The sequence below is a fragment of the Ambystoma mexicanum genome, chromosome 13, assembly GCF_040938575.1.
Source record: "Ambystoma mexicanum isolate Mex_15411 chromosome 13, UKY_AmexF1_1, whole genome shotgun sequence".
Taxonomy (NCBI): Eukaryota; Metazoa; Chordata; class Amphibia; order Caudata; family Ambystomatidae; genus Ambystoma; species Ambystoma mexicanum.
Window position 1 is genome coordinate 617,931,634 of NC_090938.1, and position 22,855 is coordinate 617,954,488.

At 44.6% G+C, this 22,855-nt stretch overlaps 1 protein-coding gene across 2 annotated transcripts in view; it reads left to right on the top strand.

Moving 5' to 3' along the window:
• P3H4 (prolyl 3-hydroxylase family member 4 (inactive)) overlaps nucleotides 1-22,265 on the top strand; it is a 95,822-nt gene extending 73,557 nt beyond the window's left edge. The window contains exons 4-8 of one of the 2 annotated variants that reach the window (XM_069634506.1): nucleotides 11,924-12,052; nucleotides 13,787-13,932; nucleotides 17,168-17,216; nucleotides 17,677-17,760; nucleotides 21,591-21,727. In XM_069634506.1, the coding sequence (XP_069490607.1) occupies nucleotides 11,924-12,052; nucleotides 13,787-13,932; nucleotides 17,168-17,216; nucleotides 17,677-17,756 (404 nt within the window). In that variant the 3' untranslated portion in view covers nucleotides 17,757-17,760; nucleotides 21,591-21,727. Of the gene's footprint in view, nucleotides 1-11,923; nucleotides 12,053-13,786; nucleotides 13,933-17,167; nucleotides 17,217-17,676; nucleotides 17,761-21,590 lie in introns of both variants that reach the window. The other variant, XM_069634505.1, reaches the window with a different exon arrangement.
• Nucleotides 22,266-22,855: the final 590 nt, after the last annotated feature.

Genomic DNA, 22,855 nt, shown 5'->3' on the forward strand with positions numbered 1-22,855 from the left:
AAGTAAACACTTTTCCTTCTTGGCACTGTATTTATTCTTCCTATTGCTAACATATTGATTTTGTGTCAGGCACGTGTGGTTTATGGAATGGCATTAAAAACTGCTCCAACTGAAACTACTTGGCAGACGGCACATCCAACAGTGCAAGACCAAGACTGCGCAGCACTTGCTTACTGCAGCCTTTCCAAATCAGATTGAAAAGCACACTTTACGGTATGAACGGTATACCGGTATAAACAATGTGACGGTTATTATTGTTCAATGAAGTGGTTCACGGTATCTTTAACGGTATACCGTAATACCGTTACATCCCTACTGTATAATCCACCATTTTAAAAATATTCTCGTGGGGAAAGATTCCCCTGAACGTCCTTTCATTGGTTCCACCTCCCTCAGTTCACTCGGTTGCTCTGCCATATTTGAGTGAAATATTTACACCCCTCCAATTAAAGTATTCACCGGCCGCCCCTGGTGAGCTGCCCCAGCCTCAGACTCAATTATAGCTCACCAAAGTCTTTAGCTCCTGCCAGCTGGAAAATGGAATGAGCCTGCTGGGCTACCCATAGAGGTGTAGCAGGGAGCCCAGCCTGCAATGTAACAGCACGTTAAGATGAATATATAGATTGGATCGGAGGCATCCGATTGGCCACAATACCCGGCCTCTGAGTGCCTCCACACGGGTATTTCTCCAGTTTTTCAGGGGAGGATAGCGTTGGTGTTCTACTCTTCAGCACTCCTTTAAGGAAAATTCACTTGTTGTTAATAGTTCAACGACTTGAAAGCTAACTGCTGTTTTGCTTAAAAAAACCTCCAGTCGGAGAAGCCAATCAGAAGCGTCATATTTGTGTCTAATCATAAATGGCGATAAGGCAGAGCCTGTAGGCTGCAACTCACACACCCGGTTCTTTCAGCGCTGCTGCGTGGGCCCTGCTGTCCTCGGCCTAAAAACATCATGGGCCCTTGGACCATGAGGATGGCACTGTGTCGAAGCATAACATCAGGGGGTCTGCCAACTGGCTCGCCTGATGTTTTGTACTACGACTTCCAGTGTCCCTGATATTTGACTGCTAGCTAAGACTGATGGGACTTGTAGTCCAAAATATCAGGCAACGATTGACCCTGCTCTATAATTTGCAAATATTCAAGAAGATTTGTACTCTCTCTAGGGTTTGGATTTTGAAAAATGCATAGCTCATTGTAAACATAGATACATGCTTATATGAGTCTTTGTCCTACTCCGAGTGAGGCCCTCACTGTATAGACGCCAGGACCTTAGTTGTTCACACATTGCTGCGGCATATCTTATTATTTCCTGCAGAATCCTATATGTAGTACACAGGGGAGCATCCAGCATTGCAAGAAAGGGGGAGGGCGAGCCATGAAAAAAATCCTGCTACTTTTCCCCCCAAATGCAGTGCGCGCCATTCCATATGGTATCATTTGCATCCTCCCAATCAACATTTTTGGTAACATTAGTGGCAGATGGCATTTTAACACATACACAAAAAACAAACAACAGCAGGACCATTACAGATGCAGGAAATCCATCTATTAGAGGTGTGTGGGACAAACAATATGCAAATCTCCTAATTTGCATATGGATTGCACCAACAGAAGGGACTTCATAGAAAAGGACATTGCAAGGAGCATCATCCGTCTTTGATACTTGGAGGCACCCTGGAAGTGATTTTAGATTAACTTGCCATAAGTAAGCCAGTTGGCAAATACCTTTGTGGTGCAAAATAACTAAATTGCGCTGTTTTATAGATGGAGCAACTCTATAGTTATGAGGCTTTTTTTAATGATACCATTTCTTAAGGGACAAAAGTCCCTGCTAATAGTCCCCCCCACCCCCTCCGTCCCATCAGTGCCTAAAGGCTCCCATTGTAACGCTCTGTTGACACAGGCAAACGTGCCACGTCCTCGGGAGAGCCGCTCTGCTGCCCTGAGCTCTGCGGTACATTGTTCTGGAAGTGGGACACCTCTCCTGTTCGGCACGCTCAATGACACTGAAGGTGCCGAACTGGAAGCTTGTCCTGCTGCCAGGACAATGAGGGTGCTGAGCAGGAACACGCCAGAGGCGTAGTCAGGATGGTCTAACAAGTCGGGCCTGAAGTTAATGTAGTTGGGCCCACTACATTGACGTTAACTGCAAAGGCCCTCACAGCTCTGCTGAGTGGGCATTTGCAGATTTTGGGTGGGCCTTGCATGCTCAGGCTCTACCCTGTCTTCACCTCTGACCGAACACCTCCTGCTCGGCACCGCCCATTGTCATACCAGGAGGACACCTTTCCTGTTCGGCACCCTCATTAATGAGGTTGCAGAACGGGAGAGGTGTCACACTCCCAAATGTCCCGGTCTGGCTAGTGAAGGAGCCACTGGGCGGAGGGGGGCAAGCTTCCCCTCTTGCCGCCCTGCTCGGTACGCCACCGGTAGGACACGTGTCGGGTACCGCTGGAGGTGACTTGTGAACACGTGACGTTGTGCTAAGAATGCAAATTTAATATCTTTCCTATTAAAACATATAATCCAACTAGGAAAGAGCGAAAAGCAGATTGGGAAACAAATCAAAATGCAAAGTGACCAAAAATAGAGTTAAAAAAGGAGGAAGGGAATAAACAAAGGAATAAGCAATCACATCTGTATTTTATTCTCCCATTGCTACTGCCAATGTATTCATTTAAAGCGCGTGTGGTTTTTCTTTAACAAAAAAAATAAACTATGCTCAGAATGTAGACCAGGTAGGAGTTGGATTCTCTTTTTTCCATCTTTTATTGGAGGGGGCAGGGAGGGGGCAGGAAGCGGGCTGGGGAGCGGTCCGCTTCTGCGATAACTCATTGGCCAGGCTTACCAGTGGTGGCAGTCTCGAGGGGGGCTTTGGAGAGCGATTAAGGGGCGCTGCCCTTTAGCATTTCAGGCTACCTCTGCGTTGCTGGTTTTCAGAGCCTTCTGAGTATCTGCTCCGAAGGGCCACAGTGCAGGGCCTGACCGGGTCCTCGCTCGGGGGTCATCAGACCTGTAAAGGAGTGGGGACAGGACTTACTGCTCCTTCCCCAAATTAGAGATCCTGTGTTAATAAAAGTAGGGGGGGCAAAGACAAAAGTGGGGGGCACCTATGAAAGGTAATGTGACGTCACAAGCACTCCTGCAGAGAAGCTTTTGTGCACACCAACTACCCACACCCCTCTGCACCTCCCCTCCTCTCCCATCAGAATGCAGGCACAAAACCATTCAGTGACTGATGGCCCATCATTAGCAGTTTTGTGCACTACATTCTGATGCGAGTGGCTGCAAGCTGCTCTGCACACTATGGAGGTCGCTGTGCAGAAGCTGGGCAGGAACACCTGAGAAGTGGCTCTTGCTCATGTTCATACCGATGCCAGAATGCATAACAAGATCACTGCTAGCTTTGAGACAAAAGGAGAGTATTTGCCACGTGTGATCTGCAGAAATTTGCCTTAGTGAGCGTCACAAATAACACAGCGAACAGAGAACATGGTCACTGCTCGCCTGAGGTAGGGAAGGCACATGGGGGAGCCCAGGATTTCAGAGGGGTCACTGGCCCCCCAGCCCACCCCCTAGCGCGCCTCTGCGTATTAGGGACTGAGAGGGTTAACCCTATTTCCCTTCCCAGTGCTCGACATACTGGCCCTCTCCATCATGACATTGTGTGCTGTGGAGTCACCCGCACAGGTAGAGCAGCGTCTTGCTGCCAGCCAACGGTTGCATTCGCCCTTGATGAGGACGCTAGCCTTACAGTTAACCCTTACCACATCCATTGCCAACTTGACAATGTGAATATGCAGACGAAGTAAAAACAACACGAAATGGGTACGGATAGGGACAGCCTGCATTTGGAAGGAGCTGCTGGCTCTCGGATGTGACAGGCAGCATTCTGCCCTTGTGGCTCTTGGCTCTCCCTGATGCAGTCCCCTCCTGTCCTTCCTACCCCTCACCCAGTTCAACACCCGCCACCCTCACCATACTGCTTCCCTTCTGACTTATGGCCGCCAGAGACAGCGACAATGGCTGCACTTCTCAGCCACTGTCACCTGTCACATGGCGGCTATTTTTGGTAAGCCACACCTTCCCTTTTATGATGGGGTGCACGGCCACACATGCTCCTTCATCAAAGGGAAACCTTTACTTTTTGGGGAAAGGGAGACACAGTTTGCACCACACACAACCTGCCAGTGTGCTTATAGCATTGATACCTGTGTTGGTGGGCGGCTTGGCCATTAACAGCCCTGAGCCCTCGCCTAGGCCTTTGCTTCACTCGCGTTTACTTTGGTTTGGGCTGGTGGGCCATTTATGGCCAAGTCCACCCACCAACATGGGTATTAATGCTACATTAAGGTGGACATCCAGGCGAAAGGAGGACATCCAATTCCAAATACCACATCCTATAGCACAACAGTTTCCAACAATAGGAATTCCAGAATGTTCCTTTTTTTTGTTTTTGGTTTGGAGACCTATTGTGACATCATTCCCTAGATTGCCCCTTTAACGCAGACTGTAAGGGTTACACCTAGAGTTTTACCTGACACCAGCCGCACATATTCCAGACGGCCAACGTCATTGAGCTAATCGGGCTCCAGCCCCATCCTTCGGAATTGTGATTTGAGGGGCGGGGCTTCCACACCAGTGTTGCCACTTCTATGTGTGCTAATTATTGTGCTTAATTGCTGACCACCGCTTTCACAGGGTAATTTACAGATGAACGGAGAACTTGTCGAATTCTTTCCATCACATTTTGCTGCAAACGTATGTGGGGGATGGGGTAGGCTAGTAATAAAGGTAAGGGGGAACTTGGGGGTGGAGACATCGATAAAATGTCCTATAAAAAAAATAGATTAATTCTCCCACGATGAAAAATTCTTGATGGAATCACATAGAACTAGAGATAATGACTCCATGCCATGTGATAAGATCACCATGTTTGTAGTGATTGGCTTTCATTTAGCGCAAGTGCATTATAGGAGTTCTTGTCCGTGTTAACTCTATTGAAATAGGTTTGACTTGAGCACCTAATGCCTATGATGACAAAGTACCACGTCTGGAGAAGTGGTGTCCCGGTGACATATTGTCCACTGATGACTCTTTGTGCAAGGGTCTATTGGGGTTAAATAATTTCCTTTCCATTTGGGCGCTCCATGTCCTTGCATCCTTTGGCAGGAACTTTTGGAGTTGTTGACAGAATCTGGGAAATTGCATGCCGGTCAGGCAGCATCCTGGAAATTCAGGAAACAATTGTGCTGACCGTTTACGGCCCTGTACTTTACTTTATTTATATTGCACACCACTGACCCAGAGGCTTAAGGGCGCAAACAAACAAACAAACATCAAACATATATAAGCAAAGCCTATGGGCTAGGCCCAAGGGGAGCAACATGGGATCTATGAAAGGAGTCCTTAATTTAAAGCTAAGATGAAAGCAAAATATCTAATCAGCAGTGTTCAACTTCTTTCTAAACATTACAGTGGACTTTAGTACCCTAAGATCAGGCAGGATGGCATTCCAGGCCCTCGGGGCAGCCACTCAAAAGGCACGTGTCTTCACCTGAATCAGTTATATGCAGTAGTTTGAGTTAGTTGGTTGGTGTTGTTGATCTGAGAGTACGAGTATTTGATTTGGTCATCAGTGCCTCACTCAGATATAGTGGGCTAGACCCCACCAAGCATTTATGTACAATAAACAGAAGCCGAAAGTCCATTCTTGCATCAATAGGTAGCCAGTGCAATCCACACCTGGCCTCAGACACATGATCTGTCCTGTTGAGGCCAGTAATCACTCTTACCACACTATTCTGTATAGTCTGTAGCCTATTGTACTCCGATTTAGCTACGCCCACCAGTGGGCCGCTACAATAGTACATTTTAGAACTAATTATCGCTCTTGCCACAGTCTCACAATTAGCTCTAGAAATGTAGGGACTGTTAGAGACCTTTTTGGACTATGGGCCTCATTCCGAGTCTGGCGCTAACCAATGGCCCTATTCCGAGTTGACCAGGGCGGTAATTTCCCATTCCCCAGGGCTCTTCCCCATTCCCAAATGAGCCCCCATAGGGCTCAATGGGAATGGGGAAATTGCAAATAACGGTGACCGTACTTTACGGTCACCGTTATTGGCTTAAAAGCCCCTTTGCGCCCTCGTTTCTAACGCCTGCTAAAAGCAGGCGTTAAGGACGAGGGTGCAAAGGGAACTCGGAATGTGGCTGTAAGTGATTACCGGCACCGGTCTCGTTAACGGTGACCGGTATCCCTTACCGCCATACTCGGAATGAGGCCCTATATCTTTTGTATCTTGTGGTATTTTTTTGTGGTATGGTGGTATTTTGGTATAATGGTAATATATTGTTGTAAGCTTGTTGGGGTATTTTTATAGCAGTGAGACTAATTTTAGAACACTGCCTAATAACCTTTTTTTTTTTTTTACCAAGGTCACTAACGGCAAGCAATTACTGGACTTAGTACACTCCTATCTGCTTGCGGTGTCTTATGTACAATACCACTTTATGCCCTTTTGGCTTGCATCCTAGAATACATTAACCATGCAAATGAAATACCAAACATTCATTCAGCCTCTCAGAGTAAAACACATTATAGTGACTGACTTTACTTTGATATTTTTCTTACTGTATGTTATGCATCTCTATGCATGCCAACCTAATGAGACTGAGTGCAGAATAAATACAGTGAGACTAAATCCCCTTTTCAAATTGTTATTCTTTATCAGAAACTAGAAATATGCAAGTTACACAAAACGGCATCGGCGCCCACGTTGTAAATCAAACATAGCAAAGTCTTTCCTGCATTGGGTTTCAACACTCTATTTGCGATAATGCCCAGAGTTCTGCCTGACATTAGCCTTGAACTTCGCAACAAATTGGCAGGGCACAGTTTTGACACTCTGAGTGTTATCGTAGCAAACTTGGAGAAATATGAACAGATTTTACATACGCATTTCAAATGTTATTATGCAGTGCCTAAAAATGAAATTACTTATTTAACCTACGCTGCCTAGTATCAAACATCCACTTTAACACGATCCTCAATTACAGCATAGTTACCTAAATCTTTTGTCTACTGGACAGGACAGTAGAATTCTTATCACGTCCACTCCCTTTTTTGCCTGCAACGAATGAGTCAGCCTTTCAGCTCCCCGAAGTCAGCAAGAGATAAAGGCCCTGGAGTCTCTCTCTCTGCCAGTCCTTCTGCTCCCTTCGCCAGTGAGTGAGTGAATGACCAAGCCCTATCTGCTCCAGCCCTTTTTCTCAAACCCATGTGTCGTTCAAAGATAACCTATGAATCTGTTATATGTTAAATGGGCAAGGGAAATTAGTATATTAGTTTCATGTTCGTTTTTATAGTGCAACTCAGCATACAACTGTGGTATCGTGGACCAAAATGATTATTTTCTATGATGTGTACTGTGCATTCCCAACATTGTCATGTATTTACATTCAAAAAGACTATTGGTGGGTTCCCCTACTTCACTGGCACTCAGGGGTAGCGTACTTATACATAAAAAGCAGTAGTTGTGCCAGATGGAACTGGGAAAAAACTGGAAGGTCGAGACCAGAGCTGCAGCTTAGTTAAACATTATTTTGTTATATTTTATTTTCATTCTTATTTAATATGAACATATTTATAAAAAATTACAATTCCAGATTAATAAAACATTATTGCAAATGCATTAATTCATAATCCATACATACCATTCAATTTCAATGTTCTAAAACCGATAATTTTTCTGAAAACTAGAATTTAACATATAAACTTTCTATTGCCATGTACCTGGTTGCAAATTCAATTGACTAATGATTGTCCACATTGTAAACCTTATCAGAAACTAGAAATATGCAAGTTACACAAAACGGCATCTGCGCCCATGTTGTAAATCTAACATAAGCAAAGTCTTTCCTGCAATGGGTTTCAGTGGGTTTCAACACTCTATTATCTAATGTTTACAATGTGGACAGTCATTAGTCAATTGAATTTGCAACCAAGTACATGGGGAATAGAAAGCTTATATGTTAAATTCTAGTTTTCAGAAAAATGATCTGTTTTACAATATTGAAATTGAAGGTGGTAAGCACTCTCTGTGAGGTACACCATGGGTCAATAGGACCGGTTCGACTTCTGCAGCCTTACTACTGACCCTGCACCAGTGGTTACTCAAAAAATACTCAATCCAGAGGGCAGCGCTATCTGAGAACCCAGCCACCTCCTTCAACCTGGAAACCAACAAAGAGTGGTCCACCAGGTCAAAGTCGACAGAAAGGTCCAACAGCATTAGCATAGCCATCTGGCATTTATTCAGAATTTTGTTAGACTTCAAGTGTTTCACAACTTGCGTATATGCTAAACGATCCAGGATCTACAGTAAAAACGGTGTATTGGTAATTGGTTGGTTGTTCAAAGATGTTAGTGGGCATAACCCAGGCTTCGCAAGCAGGGGCGTAATCCAAGCATTCTTGATACACATAGGCACTTGATTGTCGCTAAAGGAGGCATTTACACATTTACAAAACGTGCCTATCAGTCTGCAGGAACATGATTTATATCACCATAGTCGGACAGACATCCCCCTTACAGGATATTGGTTTAAGATTGTTTATAATCAGAGCCAATTCAGATTCCAAAATGGGTTTAAAATGACCCTGTTGTTCTAATGCCACAGGCGTAGCTATTACTGCTACACATTTCTCTATAATGGGATCGAAGGTCTTCTTAGCAATTTCAATGTTATGTTTGATCCGATTGAGTTTTCCAAACATTGCTTCCTATATAGATGTGCACCAGGCAACATCTTTAGTAATAACATCTGATCTATTCTGACGTGGGTGTTCTAGTTCTTTCAGAATTTTAAAAAGCTCTTTGGACTCCAATTGTGCTTTGTCAATCCTATCTTAATATCTAGCTGCCTTCGTATAGGCATCCTTATCGTATTCCTCTTGCGAGGACGTCAGACACTGAATTTTGACGCTTTTAAGGGTTCGTAAATCTGGAGTAAAACAAGCCTGCGCCTGTCTTTGCACCACCTGCTTAGTCCTCAGTGGGACTAAAGTATCTGCGGCCTTCTGCATAGTTTGCTGGAAGACATCAATAATATTATCAGCCAGTACCAAATCGTTAGCTTTTACAAACAGTGGGTTAAGCTAAGGTCCTAATGCCTCTGGAGTAAGTTTCCTAAAATCCCTTGATTTGTTAATTATTTTTTTCAACCTCCCTTTTCCTTGGAGCCTTATCACATCTGATTGTAAAATGTGCAAAGAAATGACCCGACCAAGGGCGAGGGGAGATCAACAGATCAGCAGTATCAATGTTGTGTAGGGACACCCAATCCAGAGTATTCCCTTTAATGTGCGTAGATACTTAAACAATTTGTTTAAAACCTAAATCTCCCAGCGCATCCTCCAGCTGTTTTGTCTGCAGATCGTTCACATTCCCCAGCCAAAAATTCAAATCTCCCATGGCCAGGGCCTTGGGAGTAGGTTTAATAATAGGGAGTATGGAATTACAAAGTTTGAAAAGCTGGGCATAGAGGATGGCGGTCTGTAGACCAAGAGCAAATTATATGTAGTCTCGGCCTTTGTTCTTATTTTAACATGTAACAGTTCACTTCCCTAGATGTCCAGGCTCTCTGTCCTCCATACGTCAAGCGTGCTTTTAAAAATAAAGGCAAACCCCCCTCCCTTTCCCACTACTCTATCCTGACTGAACATATCGTAGCCAGCAGGAGTGGCAAGCACCAGCATAGGGCCTGCAGCAGGATGACCCCATGTTTCTGTAAGTGCACAGACATCAATATCATGAAGAGCCACATAAGTCGCCACATCCAGAGCATGTTTCAACAGGGACCTCATATTAAGTAATAGTATTTTCAGGGAACTCCAGCAGATAGTTTTTTTTTTAAGTGAGTTGTTGCTCTCTGGTAATACAATGGTGGTCGGTCAAAAAACCGAAAACAAAATCTCGAACTGCAAAAATATCGAATCCAAAATCTCGAAAAACAAAAATCTCAAATTATTTATTTATTTAGTTATGTGTTTTTGGGGTCAGGTAAGTAAAAAAAGGGTTAAAATAAAAAAAAATAGAAAAAAGGGGGGTTGGGGGGGAACCCCCCCATTTCGAGATAAAAACGTATTAAAAAAAAAATTCGAGATTTTTTTTTTCGAGATTTTGAACTCGAGATTTTTTTTTTCAAGATTTTGTATTTCGGTATTATCACTATAAACCAATACAATCTTAGAGAGAGCAATCACCTTCTGATCCTCCGAGATCAGCGTAGTGCATTTATCCTGTGTAGTTGTTATAACTCCTTGCTCTGCATTAGTTGAAGTGAGTTGTTGCTCTCTGGTAATACAATCTTAGAGAGAGCAATCATATTGTGATCCTCCGAGATCAGCATAGTGCATTTATCCTGTGTAGTTGTTATAACTCCTTGCTCTGTATTATTTCTGTTGTTTTTTTGCAGAGTAATGTTCTGTATTCCTGGGGGTGCAGATTGAATTCCTGTCATATCTTGAACTGAGCTACTCTCATTAGCAAGTGCTACCGGGCTTAAAGGCTCCCTTATATCAGCTGACAACGTTAGGCCCATAGCTGCGTCATCCAGATATCGCTTCACTATAGCGGAGGACCTTGAACTAGGCAATATTTGCTCCCCCTTCAGGTCACGGGCAGCTAGCTTATCCTTTTCAGCCTTAATCAATGCTAGCACATGCACATTGAATAGTGTAGGACATCCCGAGGTTATATCTAACCGGTATACTCATCACTTGTTCCACGGAGCACCATGGACCGCCACAGACCTGCTGGTCCCTCTCGCGCATGTTATGCAAATGAATATGCTCAGAGAACTACAATGCTAGTGGGATTGTAGTTCGATTGCAGGGTGGTCAAAGTGAGACAGAGTTCTACACCGTTTCACCTGACAGTGCACAGTTGCACGTTAACTAGCTAGCATAAAAGCCACACACTCGCATCAACGAAGTGATATGTAAAAACACTATGGGCCTCATTACATGGTAGGCAGTAAGGGTTTACCGGTACCGTTATTTTACCGGTACCGGTAAACCCTTACCGCCCTACTACGAGGTCCCTTTGCGGGTTGGTGAATTTAACGCCTGCTTTTTGCAGGCGTTAAAAACCAACCCGCAAAGGGACCAGGGAGCTAATTACGGTACCGCAATTTGCGCCTTCCCCATTCCCATTGAGCCCTATGGGGCAAAAATGGGAATGGGGAAGGGCAATGGGCGAAAGGGGAATTACCGCCCCGCCAACCTTGGAATAGGGCGGTAATTCCCCTTTCTTCCAAGGTGGTGCCGGTATTTTACCGGCATGGACCAAGGTGCTAATAGCACCTTGGTCCACCGCCATCCATGTAATGAGGCCCTATATTTTTAAAAAGAGGCCTGGGCGAACTAGCAGCAATTTAACTTAAACATAGAATACATTGTTAGCAATTCGGATAAAAGCAGTCCCGCATTACATGGCAGTCAGAATATAAGAAAGAAAAGCAGAGTGGTGGAGAGTAGGATCTGGTGTCATCTGCATACATTTGGAATTGCACTTGAACCGGGCGCATCGCCGGTGGAAGGGGGCGCATGCACATGTAGAAAAGCATGGGTGACCGTGGGGTGAGGGGTCTAATCTATGGGGTGCTTTCTATTGATTATCTACGAGGGGATCCCTGGATCCGGTTGATGCATGGTTCTTGACTCGCAGCACTCTGCATTCTCTTACTAAGCTGAGCTCACCTTCTGTAACAAGCGCCACAATGCCGAAAGGCTGCTGTGCGCTCTACAAATGTGAATAAATAAATAAATAAATTCCGTAACATGAGGCCTTTTTGGAACCCAGGTATTTTAATATGTCTCGCTATTTCTGTTTCTTTCTCTTTTGGTTGAACGCTAGATCTCTTTGTGGATGTCCTGAAGTGTAAAGTGGACTGTGAGTCCAACCTGACCCCGAACGTGGGAGGCTTTTTCGTGGAGAAGTTTGTTGCCACCATGTACCACTATCTGCAGTTCGCCTACTACAAGCGTAAGTTCCTTCTGTCGTTTTGCCTCCGGGGCTCCTACATAGACTTTAGGTTACCACACAGGACAGTTGTCATCAGAGGATGTGTGGTGCCAGAGTGACATGGAGCACAGTGGCCTTTTATGCAGCATTAAACCACTTGCATCTTGCAGTGCGACGCTTAAGATGGATTCACAGTGTGTGTGCAACATGCGCCCATAGATCAGGATGAAATGCAGGGATAGAAATAACTGTAAGGTGGCCAGCTTCTGCTTATAGCTTGAAAGGGCCTAGTAAGCTTAACTTAGGCTACTACCTCGAGCTAGGCTTCACTCTGACTAAACGGGTGTCATACAAATATATGCATGTGATGTTACACTTGCCCTTATATGCATCTCTATTACGCTTATTTTCCTAGAAGTAAAATTCCCTTTCATTAGGTGTGCACTGACAACTGAGCATGTGTACAGCCATCCTTACCCTGAGAGCCCACTAGAACTTTGTCGGGGAAACGAAACATTTGTAGCATTCATATTATCACATCCAGACTATGAAGCTGTCCGATTCAGTTTATATGATTTGGTTTTCCAAATATTTTTATATTAGGGTGAATCTTGAAATACCCAGTGTACATTATGTACATAATGAATCAAGCGTACAGACCTTTTATCACAGACATGTTTGTCAAATACGAAGATCTGTGTTCATTTTTACAGTCCCATAATGCCCTATGATTTTATGCAAAACAGGCTGGCACTAACAGGACTTGTTTTTCCCCTTGCCCGTTCTCATAGGGGTATTTCGAAAGACTGTACATCTTGGAATGACAAATTTCTGTTAGAAGATATATGGTTATTCTAGGTTTTTATATGCTTTGCTCAGTAAGACAAGGGTATCGTTTTTATTATGTTTACAATTTATACTGGAAGTGATCATGACCAACATTTGCAGCCCTCTAGAATGCACTCATAACCTAGTGATAATAATTGTTATTATACCTGATGGAGAAAGTGTGATTGCTTGTATCTTAAGTTGAAGTTGGATACTCATGACTGGGTCCTTGTTCTCCAAAAGCGGCTCCTGCTCGCTGGGCGATGTCCTAAAACCAGGCGACAAGTTCAGCGCTTCCTTGTTGACCATTAATTTTGATCTCTGAAATGGTGCTTTTAAAAGATGTGTTTGTGAATTATTTTGTCCACGACAGAATAGGTCTTAGAGGCATTTGTAAGGGGATTGACATTGGACCTCATTACGAGGTTGGAGGCAGCCATGGTGCTCTTAGCACCATGGCTGCCTCCAAACCGGGCTCCATAACCGGATTCCTGCAATGGGGCCTTACCGGGTCATTCCGACATAGGAGGACCCAGTAAGTCTTCCTTGCAGGAACCATTCCCCATTCCCATTTGAGCCCCCATAGGGCTCAATGGGAATGGGGAGGGAGGTAACAACGGGCACATTACAAGTGTCCCATTGTTACCTCCCTCTTCCCCTCGCGGGACCCGGAAAAGACGTCTGGTTTTACCAGATGTCTGATCCGGGTCCCACAAAGGGAACCTCATAATCAGCCCTGACGGAATGAAGGGGGCCGGACCCGTACTAGCCCCCTTCATTCCGTCAGTGCCAGGGTCGTAATGAGACCCATTGTCACGAGCTTCCAAAACCCCCTAGATATCACTAGTCCTTGTGGTCAGTGTGAATGTAGTTCTTTGGAGTGTCTCTTGATCCAGGTGGGCTAGCTTTTCTTTACTCTGCTTGCAGTGAACGACATCAAGAACGCCGTGCAATGCGTGTCGAGCTACATTCTCTTCGACTCCAAGGATGACGTGATGCAGCAGAACCTTGTGTACTATCGCTTCTACAAGGAGCAGTGGAGCCTGCAGGAGGAGGACTTCAATCCTAGGCCGGTAAGAACCGCCCACTGCGCGAGGGGTGGACACAGCAATATCCCTGACGTTCCAGGCCAGTGGTGGAAGTGGGCAGCAGCGGTTCAGAGCAGTGCTCGTCCACTTTTTTAATTACGTTTTACTGTTCCTATACTTTTATTTAAAAGAAACCGTCCCGGAATGTTTCTGTTTTAAAATTAAAGTGTAGGAAGAAGTTGACACTTGCACTTTCAGTCCGCTGCACTGAAGGTTCCCTTAAACAGCGGGTGCATGTGGTTGGGTGTTTGTACTGGGTCTACGAGGGGGTGCGGTGATGGGGTTTGTGGGGAGCAGGGTCAGGCCAGTAGGGAACATAGTTCCATTATTCATTTTCGTACACTTCGACCACTGTTCCAGGCCGTGTCGGTCTGGGCGTGAGTGGACGACATGTCTACTCATACCGTGCGCTAGGGGTAAAGGGCTGTGAAGCTGATTAAGCACCTCCTACTTACTGCCGAAATCCCAAGACAAAGGCCACTGCAGTCTCGCTCACTTTTAACAAAATGAGGTAGTTTCGTGTCAAGGTACTTGTACAATGTAGATGCTATTGCCATTAGCAAATTATGTGGATATCCACCAGCTGCTGTTCCCAAGAGAAGCTACTTTTTCTAAGGCTTACCATCCACTCCTGCCTCTGCCAATATCCTCATAATCATATTACTGTATAGGTGGCATCACTATCTATGACTTGTAAAGTCAGCTTCTGTTGCCATTATTCTGGCTAGTTTTCTATGGAAATCACACCAGAAACTACTGCACCTTTCTTCCCTATCTTTTGGTTTAGCTTTTTAGCTTTAAATACAGTCCATGATCATTGTTCAGTCTCTGTGACATATTTCCAAATCATCTGTATGACATCTGAGCAGCAATGATGAATGTGCAAGCGTGCTTCTTTCTCCCAGTTCATTCACCTAATGTTAATCACTGGAATGTTTTGTATCACATCAGTGCATCTAGTGCACTTTAGAAAATGGAGAAGGCATCTTGTCCTCCATATTTGCGAGGGTAAGCCAGCTTGCCTGCTGTTTTGCTCTTGGAGAATGCATCTTGTCCTCCATTTTGTGTCCTCCATTTTGTGTCCTCCATTTTGATGACGGTAAACCAGCTTGCCTGCTGTTTTGCGCTTAGAGAATGCATCTTGTTCTCCATTTTCTGTCCTCCATTTTGATGACGGTAAGCCAGCTTGCCTGCTTATTTGCGCTTGGAGAATACATCTTGTCTTCCATCTTTGCGAGGGTAACCCAGCATGCCTGCTGTTTTGCGCTTGGAGAATGCATCTTATCCTCCATTTTGTGTCCTCCAATTTGATGACGGTAAGGCAGCATACCTGCTGTTTTGCGCTTGATAGATCACACCTTTTTTGGGAGGGGGTGCTATGGTTTTTCAGCAACCGGACTATCTGGACAGATGATTAGTGAGAGGTCTTCTATGTTGAGGAAAAAACACTGGAAATATGCTTTATAGCCAGTGGGAGAGTCGTGGGATGAGAGCCGCCCTAATGTCACTGCCCGAACTGAAGCTGGGGTCTATAAATTGGGGAAGAGTGGCTGTCCCAAGTGATAATGATCACTCCCAGGGTCTGGAAGTCTATTGGCACATTGAGTTGTACAACCAAAAAGCAAAGTAATTGTATTGCACGAAAAAATGAGCACACACCAGAAACTTGTGATGTTAATATAATGAACATGGAAGGAACTAGTAACAGAAAACTGTGCACATTTTGTGCTTCAATGTAGCTTGTTAGTTTCTGGAATTGAACTGCCCATGACCCTTTCTACCATGGGTGTAATTTTAGGGGGGACAATGGTGTTTGTCCCCCACAACTTTTGTGACTCACCATTTTGTCTGACTCATTTGTCAGGGCCCCCTTTCATTTAGATGACATGCCCCCCCCCCAACATTTTCAGCAAGGTTACTCCCCTGCTTTCTTCCTTCACACAGCCAAAGACAATTGTTTTCTGTGCTGCTTCTCTTGGCGCTGCTCAAGTCAGAATTATTAAAATGAGGTCTATTACAGAGATTAAAGTCGGCATTCCAATCATTCTAATTGGCTGAGAAGAGGTCTGTAATGGAATTCAACTGCTAATTGACTCTTTCAGACTGAGAGTGTGGTCATCCTCCCGGGATAATGGCCCTCCCCCAAGTTTTTTCTCGAGGCATTTCTGGAGAGGAGCATCTGCTACCTTTTTTGAAATATTTGCAAGGAACTTGCGGTTGGTCACCTTGAGTTACCTGGGGGAACCCAGACGTGGACTCTCTGCTCACTGTGTTCAGAGAGGCACAGCTTCACCTCACTGATGAGGCCCAACAAGGCTGTAACACATGTGTGTGGTTGCTGTTGGTACTCTTGTTCAGAAGGGAATTGCCACAGCATTTCGGTGCTGGACTGCCCATGTGGGCGGGACAAAGACTGATATGCAAATGGTTATTTCTCATCTGTGAAAGGTACAGTGAGCAAAAAGCGTGTGCTGCAAACTCTCATCTCAGAACAGGTTATCATGCCATGTTCTTTCTGGAGAGGAGCGCCTGCTACCTTTTCTGAAAGGTGAGGGCCATAAGTTTGGGGAAGAGACAAAGTGATAATTACCCCTCCTGAGGTCTAGAAGGCAACTCACACATGCAACTAAAAATGACAGTGCTTTTTGTGGGGCAAAAGCGAGCACTCCCAAGTAACCTGAATAGTGAATTTAATGAAAATGGAACTTGTAATAATAAACTTCACACATATTGTGCTTTATTGTTTGTTAGTCTGGGAAATGTAACTGAACACCACCCTCTCTGACTTTACACATTGGGAGATAATGGTTTGTGAGCTGCCTGTGTGGCTGCTGCTTAAGTCTGAATTCTTGGAACGAGGTATATACCAGAGATTATAGACTGCATTCCAAACATTCTGATTGGCTGAGAGGAGCTCTATTACGGAATCAATTTGCTAGTATAGGGTAAAGTGCTGTTACAGGGGGTAGACTTGGCCGATATCAGCCTGCCAGCTGTGAGGGCCACAGGGAGAGTCAGGGCTGGTTTCGGCCAAGTCTACCCTGCCCGTCATGGCCCCTAACACTATTAGCACCCTGGTGCTCCCTCTGGGGAGCTAATTTAGTTTTAGTTTTAAATGAAAATGGGTGTTGAACTGCAGCGCAAATCTAATTTCCTTTTTTTTTAAACAAGATGGCCACTTTGTTAAGAAGAAAATGTTCTCTGTCCCTATTTTATGTAGCTGGTGGCCTTCTCATGGAGCAGAGAGAGACCAGAGCAGCGCTCTGTAGGTAAGGGGGATGGGCTCAGCAGGGGGATGGCAATCAGAGGTATGGGAGAACATGGGGTGGAGGGGCGAAGGACAGAGTGCCACCAACAGCCTGTGGTGGAATGCAAGTCTATTCTGATTAATCCAGTCTGCATTCCAGTCAATGGTTTTTCTGGGTGCCCCTGTCCAGGATTGTAATATTAATTAATTTTGAGGATATCTACGGTATATCTGAGGAACTTCCTTCAGAAATCGAAATGGGATTTTTACTCTTGAACAAGTAAGGACAGGGCTAGTACAAACATTTCTCATTAACTGTCGAAAAACACATTTTTTGTACAAACCTTGTAAAACAGAGTACAGTGGACCATAGTGCTTTCATGAAGCCACTTCCCTGCGGCGTGGACTCCTGACACTGAAGCTGATGATGTGAGCTAATCATAAGGTCACCCATGTCACTTTTCTTATTTTTCTCCACCCAGGAAGCTGTTCAGTACCACAACAGGACCACCATCCAGAGAGCCATGCTGGACTTCGCCGAGCACTATCTCCAACCGGATGATGAGGTGATGACCAAGGACAGCTCTGCATGCCATGCTCCCGCCAGCGCACAAAGGGCTCTGTAATAGGAACCCGTGTTCTCTTCCACTAAGCTGCTAATGCAGACTTTAGCTATCTTTAAGTTACTTATGCACTCTCTTATGTTCTCTTCCACTAAGCTGCTAATGCAGACTTTAGCTATCTTTAAGTTACTTATGCACTCTCTTATGTTCTCTTCCACTAAGCTGCTAATGCAGACTTTAGCTATCTTTAAGTTACTTATGCACTCTCTTATGTTCTCTTCCACTAAGCTGCTAATGCAGACTTTAGCTATCTTTAAGTTACTTATGCACTCTCTTATGTTCTCTTCCACTAAGCTGCTTATGCAGACTTTAGCTATCTTTAAGTTACTTATGCACTCTCTTATGTTCTCTCCCACTAAGCTGCTAATGCAGACTTTAGCTATCTTTAAGTTACTTATGCACTCTCTTATGTTCTCTTCCACTAAGCTGCTAATGCAGACTTTAGCTATCTTTAAGTTACTTATGCACTCTCTTATGTTCTCTTCCACTAAGCTGCTAATGCAGACTTTAGCTATCTTTAAGTTACTTATGCACTCTCTTATGTTCTCTTCCACTAAGCTGCTAATGCAGACTTTAGCTATCTTTAAGTTACTTATGCACTCTCTATGTGGGTCTACCAAAGTATAGTTTCTGTAGGGTACTTTGGATGCTTTGGGGGCTTGCCTTTTAACCAGTGTTCTAGCTAGAATGTCTCTCCCCGGTGGGCCTGTACCATTCTGACTTGGTCCTAGGAAAGGAGGCTCTTTTTAATCGAGAGAGATACATGTAGTTAGAGTGCTTTCTTTTGCGCGCTGCCACTACGCAGTCAACGCTTGAGCTCTTATAGGCTCTCGTCATTGCACTGAAAATAACAAATGTTACTGTTTCTGAACTAAATGCTTCTCATTTTCTTGACACCATATGGATGAAAGAGAGAAGCAATCCTTTCTTTGTCCGATCTTTGTAGACCCCAGGGGTGATGCTAGGTCTGGAAAAGATCTGGGGCTAGGCTAATGTTGGGACTCGGGTGCTAGCTAGCATTTTGGTTACTCCCTGAGTTTCTATTGGGGGCTACAACCAAAAGACCCGGGGGAATAGCCCCTCAGCTCCCCCCCCCCCAACGATGCCTCTGATAGACCCCCATATGTGGGAACCTTGGCTGGAGAGAGGGATTGGCCCCCCCATTTCCCCCAATACTCTGGAGCATTCTCTCTGTTTTCACACCTTTTTTTACTACTAATAAGGATCACACTATATATGCCACACGTGCATAAGTAAACATGTTTTCTCTTCTTCTGTACAAAAGTAATCTGCATGCCAAGATATTGATTACTCTGAACATCATCAAACTAGCAATGCAGAAAACACTGCCCACTTTTCTCACCCACTTACTTAATTCACACTCTTGTTTAGTAAAATATGACAACGTTCTTACCCAGGTTACATGTCTTTATATCGAAAGTAATATATAACAAATGGCCATATATCGAATCTTTTATATTGAAAACTTTTATAGTGAATGCATTTTGTTTTTGGGGGGTTTGAGGGGGATCCCCCGCCGAACCCGTTTCCTACCCGTAAAAACCCAGCCCGACTATTTCCCAAAAATATTTAACCCTTTACCCCACGCTAAATCCGTTCACTATAAAGGTTTTCAAGATAAAAGTTTAGATATATGGGCATTCAATATAAAGGATTCGATATATACTGTATACCCATTTTTTCTGGTCATGCCATGAGGTCAAACCACCCTAGGGTAGCATTGAGATGCAGCTGGGCAAAACTTTCCAAAGTGAGTGACACCAGGATAAGGCAATCAGCCTTGCTAGAGTGGGGCAACCTGGGAGATTTAGATTGGCAGGACAAGGGGTTATTTTACATATGGGGATCCCGGTGCCAATGAGTGTAATTGCTTCAAGATGAAATCAGATGCACCCCCAAGCAACTTGAAGTAGGGGGACAAAATTAATTATATCATACACCTAGAGAATGTTTTTGATATGAGAAATCAGCTACATAATAACTTTAGGAATTTGGGGGAAATACATGATACATTTCTAGAGCGTGTGGAGGATTAGTTGTGAGAAGTGGAGTGCTGGTGAGCAAATTTGCTTAAACAATTAAGGGTGCTAGCTTCCCCTAATCTGCACAGTGCATGAATCATGAAGGAAGAATAGTTGATTGACATTCGCACCTGGGGAAGGGCGCTCAGCCAATTAGGTGGCTGGAACAGCAGGCGAGATTATACAATCCCCACCCGCTGTCCCAGCCACCCGAGCCTTTCCCCGGGTTGCGCATTTCTTTCTTTTTTCATGGCAGGGAGGCAACAGGGAGCGGCTCCTTGTTACCCCATCCCCTTTACTTAAATGCGGGACTGGAGAATTGCGCTCCGGTCCTGGAGCTCCTTTCATCTGGCTGGCGCCATAGAGATGGAAAAGGGACATTTTCCATATGGCAGCGGACATCTTTTGTTTTTTTTCTTTTCTTTTTCATTCTTCATTGGAAGATGGGCTGCGCTAGCAGCGCAGATCTCCCAAAGAAAAACTGTGAAAGCCATTCGCACCCCAGACAAATCCCAGGGTGTGAATGTCTTTCATGCCCTGCAATTGGGCCCATGTGGCCTTTAACGGCCCACAGCCCAAGCTGAGGTCCTCGCTTCGCTCTGGCATGCCTTAGTTCGGGCTGGCGGGCCATTAAAGTCCATGTCTGCCCTCCTTGCAGGGCATGAAAGCCATAAGAGGGGAAAAATATATTACGTTTGATAACTTTGTATCCTCTATATATAATTCCCTTAGGATGTCTGTGCTTTGAGAACTGAGCATGTGCACAGCCATCCTTACCCTGAGACCTGGCTAACACCCCTTGGACTCCAATGGCAAGACTGATGTTGCAGCTATTCAATCCTTAAATCCAAGTCACAACGCTTTCCGAATTAGTATATATTGGTCAATGTTGAAAATCCTTTGATGTTAGGGTGAGTTTTGTGAAATGAGCACCGCACCCACTGTGCATTATCTACTTAGTGATTGAAGCCCACAGCTCTTTTCTAACAAACTTATTTGTCAATTATAAACATTTGTGGTCATTCTTCCAGTCCCAACATGCTCCTTGATTAATGCAAATTGGGCTGAAACATTCACTAGTGTTTTTTTGTCCCCTTCCGCTTTCTTTAAAGAATATTTTGAAAGATTCCAATAGGAGTGTACCAGACCGACTATAGCTAACTATGGCTTCTATCAGAAAATAATGTATATGGTTATTGTAGGATAACGTGCTTTTCTTAGTAGCAGGATGGTGCCATTCCTATTATGATTAAAACGTATACTAGAAGGGATCATTGGCAATGGAGATTGTAAAATGGTTAAGAGATCCAGTGTACAATGTTAGTACAGTTAAATAATTTCTTTTTTTAATAGATGCTTATGCAAAAAAGTACATCTCCCATCCACCTACCCCAAGTTATCGGTTTTCCTCTGGTCGTGCAGCTTTCAGCAACAGCTGGGGTGGCTCTAGAAAACATATTACAAATGCTTTGAATTCTAATTTAAAACATTGCAAAGAAATATGTGGTGTAGACAGTCTGACAATTGACTTCTAGTCTGTGTTCACATATTATAGGAAGACATGTCTGGCCACATGGTGCCCAGCCAGTTGTTATGGAGAATTTACAAAGTAATTTTTAAACCGCTTAAAAACTGTAAGACTCTCGCAAGGCAGCAAGGGAAAGTGCTCCTGTTTTCTTGTATCTTTGTTTAGTTTTATTCATTTATTTGGATTTCTTTATCTCCAATTAGATGGAAATAGGAAGAGAGGAAGACGGACAGGATGAGGAGACGCTGTCGGACAGCGAGTTTGAAGGTGAAGGCGATTACGAAGAAGGGATCTACGTCGAAGGGTGGCGAGACCCCAAGGTGAAAGGAGACAAAGCAGATAGGACCCACTGATGATGGGGCAATGGAGAACATGTTACTCCCAGTGATGCTCTGGGTAGGTATGCACCCAAAGCCGCCGGGATCTCATTGCCGGTATCCTCTCCTGCCGGGATGCCTTGCAACACCTTCCACTGGTGGTGGGATCAAAAGAGGAGCCTTTAAACCCCAGGGGCCCATGGAGCAGACTTTGCCCCAAGTGCAGGTGCAAGCTGAGACATTGACTGCTTGTTGAAGCAGGTGTTATAAAGTTGGCAGGTGCATAGACTCTGTCTTAAGATGACATGTAAGAGGTGGGTCCTGCAAGATTAGGGTCTCCGGTTCTTCCATTCCAGCTTGGATGCTAAGACTATATTCTCCAAGAAGCTAACTAAATTGCAAGGAATCCTGTGCCTGAGCCTCCTTGGGGAGTGGTCTCTGTCCTCCCACCCCTACTGTAAAGTGTGAAGCCTGATGAGACGCGGAGGCCTGACAACTGTTCAACCACCTGTTGCCATTGTATTTTACATCAACCTTAATATATTTCCTTTTGTGGCCAAATTTCTTTTGTCTTTTAGCATGGGTTGAGCCCCTCACTGTATTTTCTGTAGTGCCCTAAAGTATTGTGGAATCGTGCGCCCCTCCCCCCACAACTGCAACCATTGTATATGGTGTACCCGGGAAAAGTACCTAGTCTCTGGTGTTCCGAGGAAGGGCTCCAGCAAAAGTATCTTTCGGGTTTCGGACACTGTTAATTAATAGAGCCATTTTATGCAGACAGTGTCATGAGGGTGAACATGTACACATATTAAGCAGTTCATTGTCCAGGCTGATCATGGATCCGCTGCATACATCCAGTGCCATACAGACCAGTATCACCCCAGGATAGGAGTCACCCTGCTGAGGTGCTACGTTCATTCATTCCATGTCGCTAGCGCTCGGCGGATCCTGAGCTGCCGATGTCAAGGCACTCCTTGGATTATTCATGGATCCACGGCCTGCAGGGGCTGTGAAATAGAGCCTGTGTATCTATGTATGTATGTATGTATGTATGTAGGTATGTATAGGATTTACAAAGCACAAACCTAACTGGGGATCAATGCATCTCCACAAAGGGTACGCACCTGGGGGTTACATGGAGGGTAAGAGCA